This window comes from Haliaeetus leucocephalus, unplaced genomic scaffold (assembly GCF_000737465.1).
Source record: "Haliaeetus leucocephalus isolate CR32 unplaced genomic scaffold, Haliaeetus_leucocephalus-4.0 Scaffold450, whole genome shotgun sequence".
NCBI classification, from domain to species: Eukaryota; Metazoa; Chordata; class Aves; order Accipitriformes; family Accipitridae; genus Haliaeetus; species Haliaeetus leucocephalus.
In genome coordinates this window covers 7,368,620-7,388,046 of record NW_010972886.1, presented here as the reverse complement: position 1 = coordinate 7,388,046, position 19,427 = coordinate 7,368,620, and the positions used below count along the sequence as shown (strand labels likewise).

Below are 19,427 nucleotides of genomic sequence, written 5' to 3'. Positions count from 1 at the left end.
CCCCCGCCCCCCCGCCTTGTTAGGACTGTTTTACCAGGCATTGCAGTAAGAAAGAATTACCCTTTCTTAAACCAGCAAGTGCTCTCTCTCATATTACATAGCTTTTTGTCGCACACTACGCAGACAAAGAAGATAGTCTCTTACGTCCATAAGAGCAGCATTGATGTAGTTGCTGCTCTCCCCATCAATGGTAATTAAGAAAGGCAGACATCTGTCAGGTGGCAGCATATCCATGAAGCGGTTCTTGTCGTGGTTCCTTGGCAAGCAGGCTATGCTGCAGTCCTCCGCTTGTAGGCGAGGGGTCACAGAATTCAGGGTCTAACAGAGAGAGGACGCTTGCTTTAGCATACTGAACTAACAGACAATAGACTCGAGATTCCCCAAGTTTTCATTTAAAATATTGCAATATGGGAAAACGTGAGGCATTAGCAAGAATACAGTAGCAAATAAGAGCTCCTCTCTGTTTGATGGACATGCTGGTGCTTTTCAAGGGGGTTTAAGCTGCAGGTGTAAAAGGCGCTCCGTGTACCACTCAAAAGATTCTGCATGACACCATCCCCTCCAAAGGGAATAAACCAAAAAAGATCCTTTGGAGCCCTAAAGAGCTACGCCTTAGCTGTGCAAATGCAAGCCAAAACTCTCTGTGGTTCCTAGTCAGTACTCTTTATTCCAGACAGATATTTACTGCAATTTTATTCAAAGGAGGATATTCCGTATTTAAAATAACTTTGCAAAGCACATAAACAAGGGTAGTTTATTTCATGGACTAAAAGTAAGGGACAAAATGCTACAAACATGATACAAAAGCCCTTTCCCTTAAAATAAATTAAATGTATCTAGAGGCAAAAAAATTGTTGTCGCATGAAGAGTTAGTAGGAACTGCAAATACCTGAAACTCATCTTTGAGATGCGAAGAGTTTGTCTGAGAGTCTATTCTAATCATATCAAAATAAGCAGCTTTGAATTCGCAGACAGGAATGGCAGTTTCTCCACATAGGCAAGCTTCTAGAATGGCATCATGAATAAAGATGTACTGCTCCTACCAAATTAGGCAAAGAAACAAAAATTATAGCCATTTAAAAACAACAGATCTTTCCTTCTTTTAGGATAAACAGATCTCCTGCACACTGTAAAACTCATTCAAGGTAGTGTCCATCAATCCATTAAATAACGCTTTAGTACAAACACAATCTTGTCCTAATTGGGATGCAGTTAACAAGGGTGTTTTCTTCAGAACTAATTTAAATTCAGTAAAACTTAACAGAACAGGCATAGCAATTTATTTAATGGGAGGTTTTCAGTTTTCTTGCAGTGCTCGTGGGTTTCTGTGTATATGCCAGTGACTTGTTGGCTTTACTCATTTTGTTTTTTTAAAAATAGCTTTCAGTCTTATAATACTAGCAGAAAGTGTAAATTGCTTCAAGCACTGCTAGTGTGATTAGCAATTATTTGGCACGCTGCATTCTCCTTATGCGTGTGCAAGCTAGTACACCAATTGTCTGACAGTGGCTCAAGGCCAGTAATAAATTCAAGTGTGTCCCACCAGAAACAGCATTTCTTACTGGTTTTTCTTCTGACTTGCCCTGAGATATCTTGAGTCCTAGACAACTGCATTACTATTTCAATCAGGCCTCCTGTCAATTTTTACACAATGCCTATCATATTTACTCACCCTGAGAGTAATAGATGTAAATCATGTCTATACAGCAAAGTGCTAGAACTGTGCCTGCCTCACCTAGCTATTGTGGATACCAATGAGGTTATTAGCAGCACAAACTTTAACATGTGCCTGTAACAAGAGCACGTGTCCAGGGACCATGGTCATATTCTGGCTCTACAGCCTATGCTGCCTTACCCACATAGCTACGGAGCTATTGCCATCACTGTTCTCTAGATGACCATCACAAGAACTTGCTGCAATTACAGCTTTATTTTGCTGCGTAAGTATGAACCTCTGAGAGATGATGAGAGGTAAGAGGCAAAAGGGAGAGAAAGAGAAAGGAACAGCAGTAGGCGTGTTAATTCACATTCAAGAGCAGATTAAACTGGGATGGTTGAAGCAGTCACAATGAAACATTCCACTCCATGCACTTCCCAAAGGCCCTGTAGGGGGTAGTTGAGCGAGAATATTTATTTGTTCAACTGCCACAGGTTGCAGCATGGAATAAAAACTGCAACAAATTACCTTGATATGCCTGGCTGCCAACTGCAGAGATTTGCACGTGGTCACAGGTGAGATAACTTCTCAGAGAGATGTCCACATAGAGGACAGGAGAGAGAAGTGGCAAAGCACTTCAGGTAACCTGTCTTAATACAAATCAATAACCTATGTTTCTGTGGAAGCTCAGTGATACTCAGGTGGCAGAATGGGAGCTGTTATAGCTTTGTCATTACGGCAATGGTTTTACTGTGGAGTTGCTGAAGGCATGACAAAAGACAAAAAAGGTAGAAAAGGAAAAAGGCTTGGCAATGAGGTTAATAAAGCAAATAAAAACAGAGTTGAAAAGGGAAAGTTAAATGGTCATAAAGTTCCACAGGTAAGCCAAATTATGGATAAAGTGATTGGAGACAGTCTAAAACCAGTGGCAACCTGCTGGAATTCCAACTTTGGGTTCCTGGAATTGCTAATACCAGAGCTGGGGAGAGACGTGCCAGACAGGCCTGCTGTAGGATCTTCCCTAAAAAGTCCTCCTTGCTTTCCTTTTGTTACAAAGTTAGGTGGGCACTTGCTTGTGTGAAGACTGAAAGAGCTGGCAGGTTTGTTCCACCATCCTGGTTCTGGGAGCTGTTTGCATTGAGCAATGCTCCACAATGGAGATAACCCCTCAAGAGGGCCACTGCCTGCTCTTTTCAGAGTAACAGTGAAGGTCTGACCTAGCGTATTTCAGAAAGCATCAGGTGCTTTGAAGGTGAACTGCCGTACCTCTGTCTGTACCATGTTGATGCGACGGGACCTTAAGGCTTTGACACAGTTGTAGATATCCACAACACCTTCTCTTTCTGCCATATCTAACATGATATCGATCACAATATAACATCCTGTCCGTCCAGCACCAGCACTAAAAAGAATCAGCAAATACTGTTAGGAATAGCCCCATGAAAACACCTACAAGCTCTATAAACCCACTACTGAGAGCATTTTTATAAAATCATTCAGTTCTTTCATCATAACCACTATCTAATTTTTATCTTCTCTCCATCTCTTCATAATGTCCTTTAAATCTTTTGATGTGCCCCAAACAACCTTCTCCCATGAGATTTGATCCACTAAGTAACAGAAGAGAAAAAATTGTTTCCTCCTTTTATCACCCAGAGCAATACTTGAAGTAAAAAAGAAAAGTTAGTTAAACTGAAATCTGGAGTATGATTAAGCTCATGCACTTCAAAATATAACGGATCTTGGTTTTGTTTAATAAGACTAAGGATGAAAAGTGATATATTACAATAAGAAACTCAAGTGTATGTTTTACCAGCCAAGCTCTAAGCTAGTTCAGGCAGCACACCTAACAGTATCCAGAAGAATCTCTCTTGATTTTTTTTGGTTTTATATAAAGCTACAGGCAGTTTTTGCACAGTGAATTCTAAGAAACTCTAAAGGCTGAGTAACATTCTACAGAATGTAATTAACATTTGATGGTGCCAAAAGAAAATTCTATTTGTCAAAGGACTGTGTCCCAACAACACAAACCTTGCAAAACTTGCACAGGAAAAACAACATTCTGTATTTGTTGCCATTAACCTCATTCCATCTTCCTTTGTCTACTTGTTTACTTTGATTTAAATTAATAATCTGTTCAGATATTATATGCAACACCAAGCTATCAAAGCAGCTGTATCTACACTTATTCTTGAATGCTGTCACAAAATTGTTGTAGACTACCTAAAATGATAGCCTGAAGCATCATATGATTTAGCCGTGCAGCTATTTCAGGAAAAAGAAAATCTCTGGCTATTCTATTTAGGAAAAGTGTACTAGAATCCAGTTATTTCCAAACATTGCTGTAGACAACCAAATCCTACCGCAGTGTGAATTAGGCAATTTCAAAAAGGAACAACAAAAACAAAACACTTCAAAATGATGGATGCTTCACAAGAGACTACTGTAAATAATCACATACACAGTTGTGGAAAAAAATCAATCTAACTCTTCTGTACACACCTGCAATGGACAACAATAGGCCCTGCACTAGGAGGGTTAGATAATTTGACTCTCCGTATAAAGGAAAGCAGGCCTGTGGCATTGTAAGGAACTCCATGATCTGGCCAGCCAGTGAAATGAAACTGTTTAACTTCACGGATTTCATTGTAGCCCCTCTGTAAAAGGGAAGAAAAAAAAACAGAAAAACCCCACGGTTATGAAATTCAAAGTACTTCATAGACTAGATATTCTCTGACTCAAAAAACGATAACACACACTGATAGAATCTACGTGCTGTTTTCATCGTTTCACCAATTTATTTACAGCAAAGACCATATGAAGCTTAAAGATGTCATTGTTTTTTTTTTCATTTTGAAGTTCGTACTTTTGCCATTAAGTATGCTAGTTTTCCCTCATTAGATTTTTTTTTTATAGACTCAGATGCAATTTGCATCAATTTTCAGAGGTTTTGCTAATCAAGACAATGGCCTGCTACATTTACAGACAAGTATAATGATTTACCAGAAGACCACAACTGTATCACATATATTGCATTCACAGAGTTTGTTCTTTAAGCGAGATTGACTCAGTGGCATTCAGGGCAGAGTGAATGGAGATGAATGACAGGCATGACTCATCACCCAGTACTTGAGCTCAGCTCAGAAGTGTGGCTACAGAGAAGAGGTGACTGTCAGAGAGGGGAGGGTAGCAGTCAACATTTCTGGGGAAATTCAAAATCCCACAGTGAGACATGTGTTTGGATAGCGCTGATGCAATGCATTACTCCCACGGTGAGGTAAGGCTCACTGTAGACCTGCTAACCAGACAGAGGGATTTGGTAGTGTACAGGAACACACACAAGCATAGCCTCCTCCACACTCCTTGCTACCAGGAAACAGTATTTTGCCAAGCCCTTTCAAAATGTGCTCACCCTTCCCAGAGTAAAGGTCCTGACGACGTACTCCGCAAGGGGCTCCATCTCTACGCAAGTCACTTTGAAGTCCCCATAAACTTCTGTGTCGTCAGGCCAGTACTTGTAACACTTGACCTAAATACAAAATGGAAACGCACTTTACATCAAATGAAAATAAAAGCTTGAGGATATGTTACTGCATGTACTGCGTTACACCACATTTATTTCCAAAATGACCATGCACTCATGTGGCTTGTCATGGCTAATGGCTGTTCTGTCAAGTTAAGCACTAGCTACAAAGAGTTTCCACTGCTTTACACAGCTGTACTTAGATGCCAAATCCATTTCTAAATGAGCATTTATATTTTTTTTAGTGCTGAGCTATGGAATACATTTCCACTTACATTAAACCGGGATGCATTTCATATCAGTAATCAAACTGTTGCAAGTAATCCCAGATACTTTATATTACTCCCTGAGGGATGTGCTACTGCTAAACTGTAAATACTTTGCTGATTTCTAGCCACTGAAATAGAAACACATTTGCTCACTAGTTCACTTACTCTGCTCATTTGAGTGACAATATACAAATCCATTTTGCTGAAATATGAATTTTGGATTCAGACAATTTTTCACTACTCATGAAAGCAACATGGCATCAGTCTTCTTCAGAAGTTATCTTTGGTTTCACACAACACCGTAACTGCAACAATGTCTGGACTCTCCCCCTTCTCCTCCTCTCAGGATGCAGGGTTGTCCTTCACAAGACTCTCCCACATTCTGCTGAAGAATGTGCCTTGTGTCTTGTCAGCAGGTTTTTCTTTAGGCTTGTAGCATTAAAAGAAAAACAAAACAAAAACTTACTCTTCCAACTTCCACTAAATTTGTGACCATCACAACGCAAGCTGATTGTTCCTGCCATATCATTCTCCAGAAGTCATACACAGTCTCATGAACTGGACCTGTAAGAAAAAATTCCAGGTAATACTCTGCAAAAAACATGACAGTCAAAGCAAATGCTAAAAATAAAATCCAGTGCTTTTCAGAGCTGATACACATTTGCCTAAAGATGAAAGCTTCATGAAACCACATCATCATACCACCATGCAAGTTTCCAGACTACCTTGTTATTTCTAACCAACACTGAATCTTCTCAGCTTAACTGAATCACCACTTGAAAGAAATTAATAGCAGGTGTTTCACATAGCGAAATGCCAGAAGTTGTTTGAAAACTAGAAGGACACAGCAATGTGTGACTACATCTATAGTTACATTTCTAGGTTTGTTTTACATTTGCTAAATATAATGTGTTGAGTGTGAGTTTCTTCAGGTGTTCACCGCGGACGTGCCCACACTGGAGTGAAGTATCAGTCAGGAGGGCCAGTGGTACAGATCCTGTGCATTTACCATCTAGCTCCCGGCAAAGTGCGCACGCACGAGTAGGCGCTGAGCCATAAACTTCCCACTGAAGGGTATTTAAACTAACTTAACTACTTTTCTGTGAAGCAAATGAGAAGCATTTGTTTAAGCTTTGCCTCCTGCTCTGCTGCAGAGACAAGACACGTTCAGTTGAGCGACAGAGGCTTTTGCCCTGTTACAATCATCTCAGAAACAGCTCCCTGACCACAGTCCAGCAGTAGTATAAATATTACTCTATATAACACACGTGAAGACTCAACCATATTCCTTCACATGCTAGATCGAAGGCTGCATACTAAAGCAGCAATAATTTTTTGTGCCCTTTACATATTATTATGTGCAATGATTTACTTAGTAAACCAGAAATAAAATACAAATGTAGAGTTAACTGCCATAGAGAGACCTGTTTAGACAGTACTTACACAAAAATAAAAAAAACGTGGACAGAAATTTGAGCATCCTGCTTTAAAACAAGCCTTTAGTTTGGCTTTCCTGTGTGCAGTTACAATCATCTGAGGGCACAAATAACAGGGTACTTCCAACCAGCTATCTGATTATACTCACAGATCAAATAATGACACACCTAAATCTAATTATTTTTACTTTAATTCATAGCCTCTGATATTTCAGTGCAATCTGTGACTAATCTATTTGTTTTTCCTCATTGTGAGGAGTTTTATCAGAAATACAAAATGAATAATTTCCATAGAAATTCAAATTTTTCCTCTAACTCTCCTTTTTATTAGCAGGTTGTTATATGATAAAGATTTCTCTCACTTCTTCCCACAAAGAGGCTTTGTCCTTCTCTGGCCTTACTTTACCCAGATTTTCTGAGATAGCATTTAATTTATCATTACTATCTTCACCGTCTGCATCCTGGACTAAATCCTAGACAGAAAAATAATACATTGTAATATGGAAAGAAAAATGCCTCAAGGCAGGTTGAAACTGTTCTCTTCTCTGTCCACATGTCTCTCTTCTCTATTCATCTTCATAACTGGAAATCATGGTAGTAGCTTCTGACTTTATCAGCTGCAGTTATCACTGAAAGAGTTGCTCAATAGCTAATTAACATGATAAATTAGTGCAGTTTTTGCATTTATTCACATACCACCTGAACATGCTATGTTAATTTACCGTAACACAAGATGACAACTCACAATATTGGATATGCTTTATTTTCATCTGCTTCCATTTTACCAAAACACTGCTGGACACTACAGAGAACACTTGTCTGGTTTGATTAATGCTGGCAGGTTCTTACCTTGGGTTGCAATGTAGTGACTTGGTCTCTGATATCCCTAAAACAGCAATATAAGTTGGTTTGAGTACCATATCACTAACAGAGAGCAGAAAATAAAAGCATAAGGGTACTACAGAATTCTTATCTCTATGTAACGTTTTCAGAACAAACCAATATTTAAGAGCAGCATGAAGCTCAAAACCTAAAAAACCAGTTAATACTGAAAAGGTTCGAATGACAACAGATAAAATGAAAATAAGAACATCTGACTTGAACAGACATTGTAGCATACTGGGAAGGAGTATTCAAGATGGGTCCCTCGGGCCTAAAAATTAGTCCTCTACTGACATTATCTCCCCAGCTGAATACATTGGGGTGTTTATTTAAAATTTAGTAAAAATTGGTTTTGCCACCAGATTATCTCAATAGTTGATCTGTGTTCCCAACTTATCCAATATGAAAAAATCCACACCTTTTGTCTTCTTCTAAATAGAGGATTATTGTAAGGCACAAAGAGGTATGTACGTGAGCCATAACTAATGGGGACAGAGCTGCACGCTGTGGTGTGTGCCCAGAATCAAGGTCCTACTGCAGTGGAATCCTCTGCAAAATACTTTGTGCTACTGCACAAAGTGTGCACCAATTATACTGGACATGATACACCCAAGTATATACACATACATATATAGATAGATAGATAATCCTACACAACTAAGCCTTTCCAGGTAGCTGGGTCTATGTACAGCATTAATTGTCTGCATGCAAACTACAAGACAAAGAGCTGCTGCTCTTGAGGAAATCATTCAGAATATATTTTGACCAGTGCCAGCAACATTAGCTACAAAGAGGAAGGAAACTTTAGTATTGCTGGTGAGAAGACAATACAGAATTTCACAATGTGTAAATGTTAAAGAAATAACTCCAATGGTTTTCTAGGTTAGAGTTTTATTAGGCCACTTGATTCAAGTATTGCATTACAGGGGAGCATGAGTCCTTGGATTCCTGGTATTCACAAGATGCTACTAAAGTGAAGGATTTCAATGTACCCAAGGAGTTTACATCCTTTTCCACAGACTGCTTCATTATCCTATCTAGAGTGAGAGCACCTTCCTCTGGGGCCTATGAAAAAACTTCTGAGTATCTTACTCTTGGCTTTACAAGAGAATAAGATTGCATCAGGTGACTACAAAATTTCTCCCGGAGTCCTTAATATCAAGCCCCAGCTTCAAATTATGAAAGTAGAACCTGTGCTATACTGTTTTACACTCAGTAATGCTTTCCAGAAGAAGGTAAAAGTGTCATTTTTAAATTGCAAAGTACCAGTTTTAACTTGTAGCTTTCCTGTCTGGTTATAATGAGATTCAATTTACTCCTAAATAAGAGAAACAACATCCTCAAGGAACTGGAATTATTACAAATCCGGGCGAGTTTTCTTGTTTAAGGCCCCAGGCAAAGTATCACTGGCCTAACGCTTCACAGAGATTCCCATGTTAAAATATCAAAATAAAAAGACAGCGATATACCTGGAGCTAAATCTTCACATCCTGGAAAGTCAAGAAGTTCTTAAATAATTTATCAACTAACAGTGGACAGGAAAAATTAATAAGGTGCAATTATAAAGAAAAGTAACCAAAGCCATGTATTTTAAAAACACTTGTAGTAGCTATTCCAGTATCTTTCGAATTACTTTGGAATTACTTTTAATACAACCATTTGTTTATTCCTAAGGCGTTAGTTAGATAAAAGTTATATTTTTTAAATGAAAACACCTGGCAGAATTTGTTCAAATTTCCTGTTTGTATCAGTTTTTTAAAATTCATAATTTAATTTGTATTTTAATCAAAATATGGAATTTCAAACTTTAGAGGTTTTCTGCAGAAGCAAGGAAATTTCTACAACATTAAAAAATATATATATATGTTTGTGTATATACTCTGTATTACATAAATTAGCACCTCAAGACAAATGTCAGCTAAATATTGCTTGTCTAAATCGTTGTTAAAAACAAATTAACAAACAGCCTCCCCCCCACAAAAGGCCACCATCCCTCCCTTTTTGCCAAACATATCTTACAACTACTTCACAGGTACATTTTCAGACAACAACAGTACAGCGTACTATCCAGCTTTTCACATATAAATGGGAAGGGGAAATGGAAAGCTAGTGGCCAAAATCATCATAAAAAAAAGTGAACAGCAAATGCTCTTTAACAGACAGGTTCACCAGAGTTATCTAACATTATCTAATAATATTCAGAGCTATGTTAGAAGGATAAATTATCTTTTCAAAACGGGTACAAAAAATATTCACACAAAAGGAAATTTTTTAAAGGAACAGATGAGATAAATTAGATGAGGCATGCATAGTTATTGACTGATAAAAATAGAAGAGGAAAGTGATTAATAACAATATCTATATTAAATATTTACAACAGGATGCTGTTATTCACATATAGTGGTACTTACATCCCTGTACAGCCAAATCTACAGCCCAAACCAAAGTCAGATGTGAAAGAAAGCACAACAATGTCAGTGAGTACTAGGACGTAGAACAAGGAAAGTGTACATTTTGTTCTTAATAAAAGATAGCTTTCAATAAATTTGTAGGCATAACATGCAATAGTTTCACATAGAGAAGCTGGCAAATTGAGAGGGAGAAAGCTGTGCAATCCACTCACATCTATGTAGTTGGCATTAATGTAATCTGAAGATGGATCATCTTCAACAGGTTGCAAAATCACCCTGGAGTGGTCATCTGTAAAAACCAAGTGGTTATGGTGCCTTTTTGAAGTGTGATTTTTTAAGTAAGATATTATGGCAACTCATCTAGAAAACCAAAATCAGCCTCACAATTTACAAGTCTTAAATAGTAACTGTTTACACAGAATTATGAAGAATCATTTTGAGTGAGGTCTCCAGTTACTTCAAAAACATTCACTAAACTTCATTAAGTGTAGCTGAAAGGTATCAATCACAGTTACACATGGTTAAAAAGACACAAAGAAACCAGGTTACTTGCTCAAAGTCCCTTTCAACATCAGCTCCACTGATGGTAATCTAGAAAACCAAAAATCCTGATTACTGTTTCCTTACTTCCGACCCCAGCCTGCTTAAGTTCATATTGAGACATTAAAAAAAATAACAGTCACAACATAGGAGTTAGCAATGCACTTGGGATTTGATGAAGAGGTAGATCTACCCGTTCAGGGACTTCTCTGGTAGCTTCACTTCATTCCTGTGTGTTAAATTGCATTTGTAAGCAGTAACAAATAGTGAATTAACAGAATTAACATCCAAATGAGTGCTAGCTTGTTGCTGTTATATGCTTACCACAGCTTGCACAACAGAGATGCAAATGCAAAATTCAGCCTGAGTTATGAAAGGAAGAAAGTTGAACTGTGAAGGACAAAAAAAAATGCTGGAAAAGGCACTGTCCTCCTTCTCTGCTTGGGGTATTAAGCAGCTATGCCACCAGAGACTTGTAAAGAGAGAGAGAACATGGCAAGAGTAACACACGACTATGGCTATTGCTCAGACCAAGCACACTAATACTCACATGCTATAATGTTTCCATAGCGGTTCTTTGTTCTGTTTTGATCCTTCTTAGCGACATCCCAAGAAGCTGACTGCCCCTCAAAGAAACTCTATAAATAAAAATGTTCCGAAAGAAAACATTCTGACCATTAATTTATCTCCAAAAATAACAGTTTAAAAGAACTGCCCTACCATAAAGTAAGCTCAGCTTTGCTCATCCGCTCTGGTCACCCATGGCAGTACCATCGTACAGAAATCTATCTAGAGAAGAAGGGAGGCTCTCTCCCTCTGACTGCTACAGGTCAATGGGCAAGTCATTGAGGGACTCCAGAGGGATTTCAAATCCTGGAATTGCTGGAAGGCTAAACTTGCTCAGACATCCTTGCTAAGGAGGAACAACAGTAAGCTGAGAAAGCACAGGGAGACTGATCACCCTTCTTACAAGACACCGTAATATATAGCCTGGTTACTACAGCATTACATTGCTTTCCTCATATTGGTTAGTAAAACAGCTTTTCTTCCTACAGAGCCATCAGGAAGCCTCCTCTGCCAATGTTCATTGTTCTTGTTTTTCCTCATATCCCTCCCGCTAGCCACTAGCAAAATTATTCTACGTTTCTGAACTCTTCTTAAGAGTTTGATCTCTCAGCAGTGATAGAAGCAGCTTTTATTCCTCCTTGGCTTTTTCTTCATTGCCCGTAGATACTTTACAGTTGTTGCAGGTCTATGCTATTCTTTCCTTCCAGATGTTCTCTTATCCTGATCTGGGCAAATTACCTCCAGAAAGTACACAGTAGCCACGGAAACAAAACTTTAATGCACACTCAGAAGCCCAAGCCAGGGCAAAGATGTTGTGTATGGTAATAGAAGAAGTAACAAGTAGGAAAACACCTCATGCGGCAGCAGGGACCACCCTCCCCCCCCAGCAGTGGTTGACACTTGGGCTTAGCCCTGAAGTTAGGCAGAGCATAACGAAGTGTATTTAAGTAAAAGAGAGGAAAAGAGAATAATATTCTTTTAAAAACCACACATTTATTTATTCCAGTTCTTATGTTACAGTAGAGACAGCTGCAGAAAAGAGAGAAGGTTGAAAACTGAGTCAGAAGAGATTACTTACTCAGAGGGAACTCATTTTAAACCTAGCTGTATTGCGAGCGACCTTGGCAGTACCATTCTCATCTTTACTGTGTATCCTGCCTGATATTCTAATCCCAAAGAATCACAACAGATTCAGAGACCAGAAGCGAAATGAATCTGTACTCATCCTCTGTCTCCAGTGCTGGGATTTTTTTGCTTCCATTTTAACATTAAAGTTGTAAGTACACATGCTCAGGCAGGTCTAATTAGAACTTCAAGACGTTACTACCCTTGGCACGTCTTTACTGCTTCTCAGCTGGAGTTTAGTCCCAGTATTGCTCTACTGAGATGCTATCATAAATCACGAGAGTGCTTCCAGTCGGTGCTTCTTGCAAAACCAGCCAGGTCAAACTTTTACTTTAACCTAACTCAGGAGATCTGCACTGAAGATGGCTCAGAAAGCTCACATAACTAATTACAGCATTTCAACCAAAAAGCAGCAACAAAAGGGTGGCAACTTCTTACAATATGTTGCAAAGATTCAGCAGGGCATGTTGTCTTCTACCCTAAGGAACATACATAGTTTTTTTTCCAAGCACTTGTAAAGGCTCAAACCACTGGACTCCATTCACTATTTCACTTTTGGGTTACATATATAGGAATCTCATGCTTGCTTATCTTTATCTGTTTTTCACTTAAACCCATGACATTTAGTCACACCCTTTTGCAATGCAATGCAAACAAAAGGTTTCCCCTTTCAAAGGGATTTTTCCTAGCAAAAACCCACCACTGAAGATCTCACCTCATACTCCTCTTTAAATCCATAGCTGTCAGAGGTCTTCATTAAGTTAATATGCTGCAGGAGATCTGCCACCCTGATGGCAGGGTGCAGCTGCCCAGTCTGGTACGGGGATTCTGTGCCTTCACAGAGGTAACGAGGGACATCCAGGAGCCGGCTTGACTCTGCTGTCGCACTGTGATTTTCATCTGTATTCACAAGAAATCAATGTATTAGGTACCTGTGGGGCAATAACACCTTCTGCTATACATATCAGCATCTATTTTCAACCTCTTCCTTCAAAAACGTGTGTAATTTCTGAGAACGCAAAGCACTTACGCTCCAGCACATAAATACTCCAAAGTACATAAAAGAATTTAACTGCAAACACATACAAAAGTTTGCAATCCTTCATCCTGCAATAAAGATGTCTGAAGGGCATTTTTTTGAAGCTACAAAACTTTATGACACTACTGTACTTGGAAACTCCAGCCTCTATCACCCAAAGTAACTTTTTTAATGGCTAATATGTATCAACAGCAATACTACACCTTAAACAATAAATTAGAATAACTCTGTAGTGGTATCAGCACATCATTTGTCTAAAGCCAACAAACACTAAATTGAGATCCCAGTAAAAAAGAGAAGCAATTATGCTACCGCTTCAGAACACCACCTCCATTTGGGAAGATGAATCAGCACTTCAGACTGGTCATTTTAACTCAGGTATTTTAGTAGTGAAATGAAACGGTTGAGTGTGCTGATTCCAGCCACAGTTTTTGCTCTGTATAAACAAAGAAGTCTTCTCTAATGCCCCATGCTGCACCAACCCTCTTATCAAAACTACGTCAAAGCTGCATGAAGTGATCACATTTTGTTGATCCCTTCTGTGAAATAGGTTGTTGTGGTTTTTTTGGTTTTGGTTTTTTTTTTTAAATGAGCAATCACTAGTTCAAATGAAATTACAGAGGAAGAAAAATTATAATTGAAACCTTTTTGGAAAGTAGTTACCAAAATGAGAAGTGGGTAGCCAACCCCCCCTACACTTCTCTGAAATCAGTTTACCATTTTCCTTGCAAAGGACCCAGATTAGGAAGTAAAACACTCCAGGAAAAACACGAACACCCCAAGGGTTGGATTTTCTGCAATTCCACCAAAATGCAAACCCCGTTAATGCCTTCTGAAATGAGATCTCCTAGTAAGAAACTCAATTCTTTGAACTGTCTTTGAAGTTGCTAATTTCAGTATATTTATGCCTCACCAAACTGCCTAATAATGCGAGTGACATGCAGCAGTCACTTTTTATTGTAGTGTTACCCATATTAAATCATACACATTTCAAACCACCTCAGGATTTGCAGTTCTCCCCATTCCTTGCAGTGTACTTACCAGTAATAGGCACTTTAACCCATTGAAGCAGCAAAAAACAATGAGTGAACAGAACATAAGAAATTTATTTCAGGACTATATTAGAAAATGACTAAAAGAAAATGACATTAAAAGTTGTTAAAGCTTCACAATAGGCAACAATGAAAGCCATTTTAAAAATATAAGGGCCACATTATTATGCCATCAATGTAATGATAGGGACTTGAGAAAAGCAAAATTGTCATACTAACTTAGTGATAATGTACACAGAATGGAGAGTAGCATTAATAACCTATACATGAAGAAAAAGAAACCTAGTGCAGCTACAGAGTAATAAGAGCTTCATATAAAATAATACGTTCTATAATTTAGAGCCCATAAAATTTTGCTCATCTCTAAATAAAACAGAGAAAAACTGTTTTGTGATGCTGGGCCAAGCAAGGGTTACATGGAGTTGGAGTAGGCCAAATGATCTAGTTCCAAAGGAACAAGCTTATGGGTATCCAACCCCTTCTACATGGTGTGCCCAAAATCTTGTCTACTTCTCTCCACTATTTCAGTCCATACAATGAAAAATATTACCACTTCCAACTAACATTGCTTCGCTTATACCAGGAGACTATCATGCCCCAAACACTATTACAGTAGATGGAAATGCAGACAGGGACTATTAAACTGTTCTTCAACTAAGCCCTTGTCCTCGCTGTTCACAGCTGCCTTTGTCTGTGTCTGCCACAATGCAGTGGCAACACATTGACCTTTGGAATATGCTTATAGCCTAAATGAGCTATTAGGAATAGCTTGACAACTATGACCAAATAGTATCTATGTAGCTTGTTAGTGCCTGAAATAAAGCTAAAAGATACAAGAAGATCTTAGAAGAATTTCAGGAAAAGACTCATTTTCTGTAAGTCCATTGATCTAATTTTGGGAAATATTCAGAATTACTGAGTCTACCCCTTTGCTCTTTCAGGCAATGGTGTTATTTCACCACCCCTCATAAAATTCTTAAACCACATGGTTAGGTTTCCTTGGGCCCAAAGTGGAAGGCTCCAGCATCTAACTGCTCTGATGGTTATAAACTTTCTCAGAGACTACTGTAGTGAAAAGATCGGCATTTGCAACATTATCAAAAGGAAATAGGCAGAATATGGTTTGATAAATCTCCCACATGGCGAGTATACCCAGCTTGACAAAGACCAAAGACTACTCACAAATAGCCATTTGCTGTCAGTCTCAGAGGACACTTCACATGAAGATCTGCAAAGGCTCCTCCTGGGTATACTTTTTATCAATATTTTCACCCACAACTTGCATAATGGGATAGAAAATACCCTGACAGTATGGGCAGAGGGCACTGGGTGGTAAGGCACCACAAGCACTTCACAAGTACAGGATCAGATTTCAAACTTATCTTGATTATTTGGGAGACAATGCAAAAATCAACAAGGCGAATTAAACAGTGAATGCAACATACTGTGTGTAGGAAGGGGAAGTCAAATGTATAACTACAAAATGGAGTAACGGGCTGGGTAATGATAACTGGGATTTCAGCAGGTAACTCAATACAAGTCAGCAACATGAGCACAATAAAAAATGACAAAATACAGTTCAGGTAGCAGAAACACTACAAGCAGGTCATGGGGGTACCTATTCCACTCAGCTCAGCATTGAGACTTCTTCTAAGAACTGTACCAGATTTGGGGTACCACAATTAAAAAATTTGACCTATGAGTTGGAAAGTGTTCAGAGGAAAAGAATGATAACAAGTTTAGAAAACATCAGCTACCTGATGATGGGTGAAAGAACTGGGTTTAACTCAACTGAAGAGAGAAAATTGAGGACACGTGAGCCTTTCAATGGGTAAAAGACTGTTTTAAAAGGACAAGAGTGTGTCACTTCTCCATATTTTCTATGAGTCTCTCAAAAGGAAATGGCTCAATCCACAGCAATGAAGATTTAGTCTAGTTAGGAAAAAATGAGGGTGAGCAGCAATAGTACTCAGTAGTAACACCCAGTTAGTAGTAACTAATGCTCAGAAAATTGAGCTTTGGGTCCCAAATAATACTAATATGGATCTGAATTTTATTTTTATTTAGGAGGAGCAAGGCACTGGAACATGCCACTGCAAGAGCAGAATTCTCTTCACTACAAATTTTTAAAACACAGTAGACAATCAATTGCCAGAAAGAGTCTATATTATATGTATAATGTCCCATCTCAAAACAGAGGAGGGATTAAATTGCCTCCAGGTCCCTTTAAGCTTTACTTCTAGGAAATGAATTTTCAACTTCAGTTTATATTCATATCCACTTCCTGATATTTTTCTTCTATCCTAAAATAACCTCAGCAACTGACTGAAACTCAGTATCGCACATTGTGTTTATCAAACCAAGAACTCGGGTACAACTTATACTTTTATCTTTGTATTTTTAAAAAAACCTCTAAAACATGCATTCAGTGTTAGATGTGACATAGAAATAAGCAGTGGCCACTCCCAACATCTGTTGTTCTTTTTAAAGTAAGTACAAAGTTGAAAAACTTTTTAATATAGGTATACAGGAATTTTTGTACAGAACTTACAAAGCTGTTGTTTCGTCTTGGATATTACAGAGGTTTTTCCCTTTTTTATTTTTCATATCATTCTTGTTACTTAGAAAATTGAGCTTTGGGTGCCAAGTAATACTAATATGGATCTGAATTTTATTTTTGTATATCTCTTAATAGAGTTCTAGTTTCCCATGCCAGTTCATTGGAAGTCAGTTTGAATGCTCTGGGGAGAAAAGTTTTACTATTTTCCATTTACCTATTTCCTCATTTATTTTTCAGTTAGCACTGACTAGGAATAACTTCTTAATGAGAACATAAAATAATTTTTATTCTAAAAGCAGTGTCAGTTTAATTCTGAATTGGTAAACTGAGTGTAGAGTTATTTTCTGACAACAGCATAGCTATCTTTTACATAAAACAAGCTGTTTCAACATTCAACCATGCAAGGAGACGAAACTCATGCAGGAATGGATAATGAAGGACTAGGGTCCTCACCTAACACAGCTGTCGGCACAAGTGGATCATTGGGCACTGTAGGAAAACAAAGCTCATGAAGAAATACATTACCCTCAATTTGTGTATTGTTAAGAATAAAAACAATGTACTTCAGAGTATAACCAAGTGATAACTAAACCCCATTAATTTTGTTACAGCAGAAAATCAGAATGAATACAGAGTTTCAGAAAGCATCCTGAATAAAAGAGGAATGAAAGGCAGTGATTCTGGACTTTGGAAATGTAATGACAAAGCCAAAGAGATTCTTACTGAAATGAAATAAAGAAGACATTACATGCAATTTAGTTTTTGAAAGGGCTCCTCCTTCACTATTGTTCTTTTGCTTCACAATAAAGGTTCACTTTCATAGAACCAACTCCTTTCCTTTTAAACCCATCCTCTCATGTACTACTTGAATAGCTCATCTCAAAATAAAATGGTATTTCTTTAAAGTCTTCCAGGTAATTTTAAAAAATTATATACATATTTACAGTTAATAGCTTTTTTTGTGTGCAATGCCAACGATATTGCTCTTAATGAGTACAGGAAAATCACAGATACACAGATGCAGATGTTTGAACAAAAGTCATAGAATTTTATCCTTTGTTATCACAACTAGAACTGTGCAGAGACAAATGCACTGTTTCAGACAGAAATGGCGGAATCCAGAATTTGGTTTTGTTCCAATCTGGAACAAAAATTTAAAATACCAACAGATCTGTGACAAAACTGAGCTCAAGTTCTCAAGCAATCTGCCTAAATGTTTGTTGCATAGGAGGAAACCCCTGAAGCTTGGAAGATTCTTTGCCTCAGCACAGACGATGGTCAGGAGAACTGCATCCTCCAACACCCCCAAAAATCACATACCTAGGACACTGGAAAACAGTGATGCCAAACTTCTTTGCCAACCAGCCAGGACAGCTGTGGTGGCTGGGGCTCATGGGCTCTTGGTGTCACGTTAGTCCATCTGGAAGGCTGCCCAAGTGCCTGGCAGCCCTGGCTCACTAATAGCCATGTAGGTTCCTGATGGATACTTTGCCTGGGATCCACCATAACTTAGTCCAAATCAAACTCTCTTTGCAAACCTGCCTCCACAGATTTCAGTTCCAATAAGACATCAAACTTGGGAGAATTTTCCAACAGTTCCAGCCAAAACTGTGTAGAAAAACTCACAGTCTGATACTAAACTCCCATTTATAACTGGTTATGAGACACTTAAAATGTTAGCACTCTGCAGTTTGGTAAGCTTCAATAAACTGAGCAATAATCCCTCCTCCAAAATCCATTTCCCTTACAACAATCAGAAAAGAACTTAAGAGCCTTAAGGGATGTATTTTGCTCAAGCATAGTAAGCACTATGGGAGGCAAGAGAAGGGAGGTGGAGTGCCATTCCCAAAAGATGGCAATTCAGAAGCAGCTCAGGCTGCTCAGATCTGTTTAAAGCCAAGCCACAAGCCCATGTGACTGTAAGGTGAGGTTCCTGCCAGCTCCATGGCAGAATTATGTCCCTTAGGTAATTTACACACTACTTTTGAGGTATTGAGTCTGCCAGTGGAGTATCTTGCTTTTGTGCAAGGCGTAGTGCAGATGCTGGGAGGCAGGTGTGCTGGACAGTGGTAGCTATAACCTAGACACTTAACTGTCAGAAACCCAAACTGCCAAACTTTGTCAAAACCAGACAGTTGGCAAGTACACAAAAAAGGAATATGAATATAGAGCAAATTTGCAGATACATTAACAAGCTTGTTCCTAAACTTCACAAACAGCAAGGAAAATTGTCAGTTTCCTTCTGTTATAATGTCCTTACTGCCAAAAGAAAGAAATTAATTTGGACCTCACATTATTATTCATTACAGACATGGAGTTACGCAGTAATATTTAACATGCTGGTATTAAATATCCTCATGGGGGCA

At 38.5% G+C, this 19,427-nt stretch overlaps 1 protein-coding gene across 1 annotated transcript in view; it reads right to left on the bottom strand.

Moving 5' to 3' along the window:
• PTPRK (protein tyrosine phosphatase, receptor type, K) overlaps nucleotides 1–19,427 on the bottom strand; it is a 327,584-nt gene that overhangs the window by 10,676 nt on the left and 297,481 nt on the right. Inside the window, exons 15-26 of the mRNA XM_010574711.1 lie at nucleotides 17,515–17,550; nucleotides 14,491–14,502; nucleotides 13,126–13,310; nucleotides 11,269–11,356; nucleotides 10,391–10,467; nucleotides 7,735–7,771; nucleotides 5,916–6,013; nucleotides 5,070–5,186; nucleotides 4,160–4,314; nucleotides 2,924–3,059; nucleotides 890–1,039; nucleotides 145–318 (exon numbers count right to left, since the gene is read on the bottom strand). Of these exons, the coding sequence (XP_010573013.1) occupies nucleotides 145–318; nucleotides 890–1,039; nucleotides 2,924–3,059; nucleotides 4,160–4,314; nucleotides 5,070–5,186; nucleotides 5,916–6,013; nucleotides 7,735–7,771; nucleotides 10,391–10,467; nucleotides 11,269–11,356; nucleotides 13,126–13,310; nucleotides 14,491–14,502; nucleotides 17,515–17,550 (1,265 nt within the window). The remainder of the gene's footprint in view (nucleotides 1–144; nucleotides 319–889; nucleotides 1,040–2,923; nucleotides 3,060–4,159; nucleotides 4,315–5,069; nucleotides 5,187–5,915; nucleotides 6,014–7,734; nucleotides 7,772–10,390; nucleotides 10,468–11,268; nucleotides 11,357–13,125; nucleotides 13,311–14,490; nucleotides 14,503–17,514; nucleotides 17,551–19,427) is intronic.